We start from the raw sequence: 7,111 nt of genomic DNA on the forward strand, positions 1-7,111 counted from the left end.
TTTCCCATGAATATTTAAATGAAAGCAAACACCTGTTTTCTTAAGAAGCATTGAGGAAGTATTTACTTATCAAGGTATAGTTTCATCTAAAGAGGTTAGGCATAATGGAGGGAGCCCCAAGTACGGAAGATTATTGTATGTCAGAATACTTTTACTTGCATGCCTAAAAGCTCATCAGCTAATATGGGTATCAGCTTCGAATAGAAGCTCTGTTCTATAATTTACAGCTCTTCACTCAAACATGGTATATCATCCCCACCTCTAGAGTAGATGCTCGGGGAAAGCTCAGTGCATATGTTGCCCCCCTAGAGTTTCTTCTTAAGAAATCATATCCTATGTTGATTACAGCTTTCTTTATAAAGCTTGAATCCCTTTTGGCCCTCACATAACAGTGCCCCAGTATAAATGCAATCCCCGACTCCCTTGCTTCCATCAATTCTTGCAGCTCCTCACCAACACTTGTGTCCATCTCTGGGCTATGTGGTACAACAAACCTCACTTTCTTCATTGGGATCTCAGGCGACTCGATTTCTGTCAAGTCTGAAGTGCCAGCCATTTCTGACAAGTCGACATCCTCCTCACACATCCTAGTATTCATGTAATACGAGGAAGATGCTCCAACAACTGTCATCTTTTCGTCTTCCCCAGAATCTTCTGATCCTGTAATAGACTCTTGCCTTTCTGACCGGATGAATTCCATTATGCTACAAACAAGATCTCTCTCAAACTCCACATCGTCCAAATGGATATCACGGTAGCCATATCGTGCTATACACCGATAAAACCGGTATTCTTTTGGACCAATTCTTCCCACCAGGAACCTTTCCTCAGGTCTAACATGAGGCACTGGAACAGATTTGACGCATAAGAAGACTAGAACCTGATGGAAAGCTGGTAGATTGGTAACAAAGTGGGAGAAAATGGCTGGAATTCCGGAGACAAGCTCGGTGTGTATCAGACCAATGCCCCGCACCCTTACAATTCCAAGATTGGGACCCAAACTGAGCAGCCAGTTTATGGAAACCTTGTTTTGAACATCAAATTCATATTTTAATTGTGTGCCATAGTGCCAAGTATACATTATCACCATAAAGATGAAGGAAAGGGCAATTGGGACCCAAGCTCCTTCAAGGAACTTCACTAGGGAAGCTGAGAAGTAAAGGGCCTCAATGGAACCAAAGAGTAATATAAAGCACAATGCCAGGACGATATTTTTGTGCCAACATAGAACAATGACAAGAGACATTAGGCAAGAAGTGACCAGCATAACTGTTATAACTGCCAAACCTGCAGCATAATTGAGACGCTGTCAACTATATGACCAAATATATACGGCCACAAAACAACTACTTACTAGAAACATAACAGAATTGAAGTATTTTTCTTCCAAAAATAATTAGCTGCATAGATTGTGATAAATTAGTGATGGAGCATCTATGTAGCGGGGTGAGTGCCAAAACTTGGAAGTAAATTTTCAGCCTTTCTGAAGGCAACGCAACCATAATATGGTGCCATCGTCAGAATGACTAATGAAAATGGGAGAAAGACGATAGCGCCAACATCTTATCTTCTGCGAAAAATTATAAAATGACAAACTGTCATTCTTGACCATACTGACAGTAATCAAGGACTTGATCGTAAAATTTTTTAAGGGAAGCAGATTAAAGACCATACACAGAAAAAATTACCTTTTAATAGATGGTTTGAATATGTAAATGCTACGGATCAAGTGATTCTTTTAGGCAAAAACAAGGACCGGAAAGATTAAAATATGTCTACCTACACGTGGGGACAAATTAGTTATGTGTATAGTTTTTTTTTTGCTAGATAGCAACATATATAGTTCCTTATATTGTTGGCAAGCTTTCCAACTAAAGAACTCTAAGATAAAGAAACAAATGGAAAGTAAAAAGAGCATTCAACCCTGTAATGTGACATCTTCTGCCTACATAGAGAAAAAAACACATTTGATTACCTGATGCATTACTAATATGTTTTGTGTCTCTGAAACCAACAGTAACAGCCAAGCATAGCAGCATTAAGGTCCAATTAATCTCTGGAATGTAGATTTGGCCATGCATTTTTGATGATGTGTGGATTATCTTAACCCTTGGGAAGCAACCCAATACCGAACACTGTTTTATAATTGAAAAGGTCCCAGTGATTATGGCTTGACTTCCAACCACCGCCGCGAGTATAGCTATTGCCAGAACGGGCCAACGAAGTTTCTCTGAACAGTTATGTTTATCAAATACAAGAACAAACGTTACAAACGTGTTTTGTCCTCTCCAAAGAAATTAATTCCACAAAAACAATGTGCATTAACTGAGATATTAATCAGACGTACCAGGTACTGATACATAGAATCCAATATTGTAGTCGGTTGCTATATTATGATGTTTGGAAAGATAAGCTGCTTGTCCCATATATGCAAGGATTAAGGATGGATAAACCACGAAGGTGAAAGCAATCTGCAGTGAACTGCTATCTTTAAGAGAAGTTGCTTTCATGTATAATATTTGGATAAGCATTAAGTAGAGACTAAGCAATGCATTCATAAAGAAAAGAAATCTTTAGAAGACAGAAACAATAACTGCAGTTGATTCTACTTATCACTCATTATACTTTTGCATTACTGTTTCCTATTCTTTGCAAAAAGACTAACTTAGTAAAAAAAAAATGATTTCTACGAGTTTGACAGTGTCTTCGTCTATCCTGCAGATACTTTCTATTATCTAGTAAACAGATATTAGGACAGTACATATATATTGAATCAGGTAACACCAACGAAATACAGTGTAATACAGTAAGAGAGTAGGCAAGCTACCAAGGATCCCTTTTACTTGCTGCTTTAATTAAGGTGCTTCAATTGTAGTGTAGGTTGTTAGGAATGGAAATGGAATATGGAATGATAAGTTTGGATGTTCACCCAATTTATACTTTAAATCTCAGTCCACTCCCTTCCGTTTCATTCATTCAAACCAAACACAACATAAATCATAAGCAGAATTAGAATAACACACAACTAAAGGAATGGGGAAAAAATTGCAAATCAAGTGATTCATCACCACTTAAAGAAAGGATATATCATGGTGCAGCCAGATAATTGTAGTAGAAGATAACATAAAGTCGATTGGCTACTCATGACCTGTAAATCAACCGATACGAGAGAAAATTCTAGATGTTTGAGGTGAAAACACCGAACAACATAAGAACAAGAGTAGGGGGGAAATGGCCAAAATGCTCTGTATTTTATAATTTTAGTGCAATCTATTTAAGAATATGAAGACACTAGAGTTTGAAGTCATAAACTTAACAATAACGATTTTAAGTATATTTACCTTGATAGACAACTGAGAAAAATGACCAAGATCAGCAAACATTGCCTCTGAACCTGTTTTTGGTTAAACGCAACATCAAATAATTTATCGATTATTCTAAATTAGATAACTGCGTCGAGAACATAAAAAAAAAAAACAAAAATCTCACCCGTTATGCAGAGCAGAATCCCACCCAAGGACATCCAACCTTGTCTCTGTGTCTTCTTCAAAAATTTGTACATGTAATGAGGAGAGAGTGCTTGGAACACTAGAGGATTCCAGTGAAAGATGTTGTACAGTCCGATGGTGCTTATGCAAAACAGCCATATTATCACGATGGGTGCAAACAGAAACCCTATACGGTGTGTCCCATAGTGTTGTAAGAAAAACAAAATTACCAGTATGACACAAGCAACTGGGACTTCAACATCTGCAGAAGTAATAAACCACTTAGAAGTTCATAATAATTAAAAATGTATGCAAATCGAGTATACGAGTCAGTTATATACAAGTGCTGAAATGTATGCAAATTCAGCACAGATTTGCAGGAATGTAATATATATAGCAAGTACTGAAAGCTTTAACATTCTGGTACTGAATTACTTGTTGCTACTTCAGAATTATGTTTGACTATACAACAAGGCCGTCATTAGCGAAGAAAGAGTTATACTTGCTCGCACAAAGAGCGTCTCTTATCCTCATTTGCAATTTAGATTATGTTCCAAAAGGCTAGAGTCTACTATTATGAGTGGCAGAACCAGAATTTAATCGAAGTTGGCAAAAAATACTGCACAAGAATTGATTCCCACTAACACAAAGGCATAACACATGCTTTCAATCAACTTTAACATTTCGGACATTTGGACTTGGGCTGAAAGATCAGATTCTAGCTGATGCATGTGTATTTTATTGTATATGCTACTTTGTCCTTGCATAGAAAACTATACTACCATGATATAATTTTAATACTTTGTCATTACAAGATCATTTTGCAAAATAGTAACAGCAAAGCAGTATTATGTTGCTTTTTTAATCACACTTGAAAGAATCCAACCTGAGTTCGTTTATATTCTGTTTGATGATATTTTAGACAAAAGAAATTATGTTTGACAATGTCGTGTTTGTGAATTTTACTCAGATTATGACCCACTTTTATTAGTCCACAAACGAAACTGCAAAGGTTCTTCCTAATTGAACTCCAGTGTAGCAGATAATATACACATATACATGAACAAATAATACGTACTCCAATTGATTTCAACTTTTAGGATTGCAGAATTGAAACTCTTTTCATGAAATGAAACATAGAGAGCATACTTTTCATTTTCACGTGATTGAACTCATCTAAGTTGCCTCTCTCTCAACCTTACAGATGTGCAACATTATCCGTTTCTTCTTGGTAATTAATTAGAACAATTTCTAGCCTCAACTTATTCCTGTGTAGTGTGTAAGGTTAGAAACCTAACTTTCATCTTTTTATTTGATGCTGATTTGACTTTTGTAAAGAAGAGAGCTCTTTCTGATCTAAATACGAAAGGACCCACAATAATGCATGCAGAACACATTTGTATTTTCTCTTTGTCCACCAACATCACGTCCACACAAGTGATTTTGGATTAAAAATGAAGGCCTGCATTCTAATATGAATCAGTAATTCTATAATTTAAACACCTAATTTTGTGCCTCTCTTTAAAGCATATTCAGAATGAAGTGACACTAGTTCATGCTTCAAAACATCAGCAGATGAGAGCCGTGAGGCCTCTGCTATCCTCAATCACCATTCATGATGTGGTCCATTGCTACACCATATATCTCTATCTATATTCCCCTTTTAATTTTAACTTTGTAGATTCCCCAGTAGTTGGTAATACCAAAAAAATTAAATGCTCGTATAGTTCATTTAAACATCTTGCCAACCATTTTTTCTAACCTCAATTTATACAAACAGGATATTTAAAAGATAACCATATCTTGTTAGCAATGAAAAATTAGCAAATAGTTAGGGACTCACATTGATGATGATGCCTCGACATGAAAAGCTCTAGGCCTGAAACAGCTGAAAATACTGCACAAAAATGAAGATTAACGTAAAATTATCAAAAAATTGTGAATTCGATCAATCAAGTGTCACAAAAAAATTAGAGACCAGAATTACCATTAATAGCTGGTGTAAGGACTCCATCACCGATGACCATACAAGTGCCGATTAGAGTCAATATGAGCAATACCCTTTGCAAAACTTTGTTTTTTTCTAATGTTGATTTTAACTTCATTCCATAACCTTTATTATCAGATGGTATCTCATCTTTCCTGTACTCATAAAGCTCCTCATCAGCAAGCTGGCCATTAGGCAAAGTGCTAACTCGAGCGTGGCGACAAAGGAGTGTATACAAAGCAAAAGTCCCACCCTCACCATTATCATCAGCTCTAAGCACTATAAACACATACTTAAGCAGTGGAATAATAGTTAATGTCCAAAAAATAAAAGATAAGGCCCCGAATATCTCCTCATTAGACTCTGTATGATGAATGTCTTCTGCGAAAGTGCTTTTGAATACATACAAAGGTGAAATACTCAAATCCCCATATACTACTCCCAAACTCTGATAAGCTAAAGTCAAGACAGTCCTCCATGATTCCTTCTGTAAATTAAACATAACAATTATCAACAAAAACACAATTTAAACTGTAAAAACACAACAACTTAATGACAGCAGGCTCAGCTGAATACGCATTACAAGGTCTCGCCACGCAGCTTGTTGTTGCTTGCCACGTACTTAAATGTAACAATTTTTCGACAAAATGTAACAAAAATAAAAATCTTGAATTTGAGTTACATAAATTATAATCAAGATCATACATGATTACAACATATTCGCCACTGTGTGTGAAAATAAAAATCTTGAATTTGGGTTTATAAAAATCTGACCTTGATTGGATTATGACGGTTCCAAGCTTCAACATCCATGAGAAACCGTCAAAGATTACAAAAGATCACTTCTTGCATCAAGATGAAGAAAAAAGAAGGTGGGCCAGATGGCCTAATACAAATCTGAGCTCAAATATTCAAGAAAATAATGAGAAAAACAATGTGTTGAAGAGCAAAACCAATGTGAACAAGTAGGAGAAGGCAACACAAAACACAAGGAACAGAGAATGGTATTAGAACGAGGAATGAATGAATGAAGCAGTGGCTTGCTATATAATAATAAAACAAGTTTAAAAATGATATTTGCGTGTGGGTCTTAAAAAACCAAAAGAGTGAGAGTGCAATATTTGTTTGGATGTATTTGGAACAAATATATATATATATGTCAGTATATGCAAATGACCAGGGCTACTTACCTCAAATCCCCTCCCAAAATTCTTCTCGAATAATTTGGCCTGATATTTATCTTGTTATAATTTGCAGCCCCCATATGTACATGGAATCACATTTCATTATTATTACCAATAAAATTACCAAATATACATCTAAAATATCAGTATTTGAGAAGGATTTTCGAAAAGCATTTTTGAGAATTCTAGCATTTCTCCGTGAGGAACAGTGATAATAATTAAGAGGTTTCAGTTTTATTCTATAAAACGCAAAGAGAAGTGTTAAAGAAGATGAGCGTAAATGGTGGGGGCTAGATGAGTAAAGGGTACCTGTGTGTATGTGTATAGGCACTAACTGATTGTTTTGGGTCAGTGAAAGTAACGCGTCACAAGTTATGGGGTCAGTTTAGTAGAACAAGTGAGAGATTCACTGAGTCGACTCGGATGGGATCGGATCTTGTTTAGTGGAGGTC

The 7,111-nt window shown here is 36.1% G+C and overlaps 1 protein-coding gene across 1 annotated transcript; it reads right to left on the reverse strand.

Moving 5' to 3' along the window:
* Positions 1 to 61: 61 nt before the first annotated feature.
* LOC141718064 (potassium transporter 8-like) lies at positions 62 to 6,880 on the reverse strand. Its single transcript, XM_074520416.1, has 9 exons — positions 6,666 to 6,880; positions 6,250 to 6,372; positions 5,476 to 5,962; positions 5,332 to 5,385; positions 3,490 to 3,750; positions 3,342 to 3,394; positions 2,348 to 2,471; positions 1,976 to 2,230; positions 62 to 1,287 (listed from the first exon to the last, which is right to left on the reverse strand). Exons 2-9 carry the CDS (start codon positions 6,286 to 6,288, stop codon positions 236 to 238), a joined length of 2,325 nt encoding a protein of 774 aa, XP_074376517.1. The 5' UTR covers positions 6,289 to 6,372; positions 6,666 to 6,880; the 3' UTR covers positions 62 to 235.
* Between the last annotated feature and the right edge of the window lie 231 nt (positions 6,881 to 7,111).

This window comes from Apium graveolens, chromosome 4 (assembly GCF_009905375.1).
Source record: "Apium graveolens cultivar Ventura chromosome 4, ASM990537v1, whole genome shotgun sequence".
Taxonomy (NCBI): domain Eukaryota; kingdom Viridiplantae; phylum Streptophyta; class Magnoliopsida; order Apiales; family Apiaceae; genus Apium; species Apium graveolens.

What these genes read in the sequence shown, in the direction of transcription:
- LOC141718064 (XM_074520416.1), bottom strand. Translation starts at nt 6,288, where the DNA reads ATGGATGTTGAAGCTTGGAACCGTCATAATCCAATCAAG. An exon ending in CCTTACACCAGCTATTAATG is followed by an intron (nt 5,386 to 5,475) that starts GTAATTCTGGTC and finishes ATTTTTGTGCAG; the next exon opens with TATTTTCAGCTGTTTCAGGC. An exon ending in GTCGAGGCATCATCATCAAT is followed by an intron (nt 3,751 to 5,331) that starts GTGAGTCCCTAA and finishes TTACTTCTGCAG; the next exon opens with ATGTTGAAGTCCCAGTTGCT.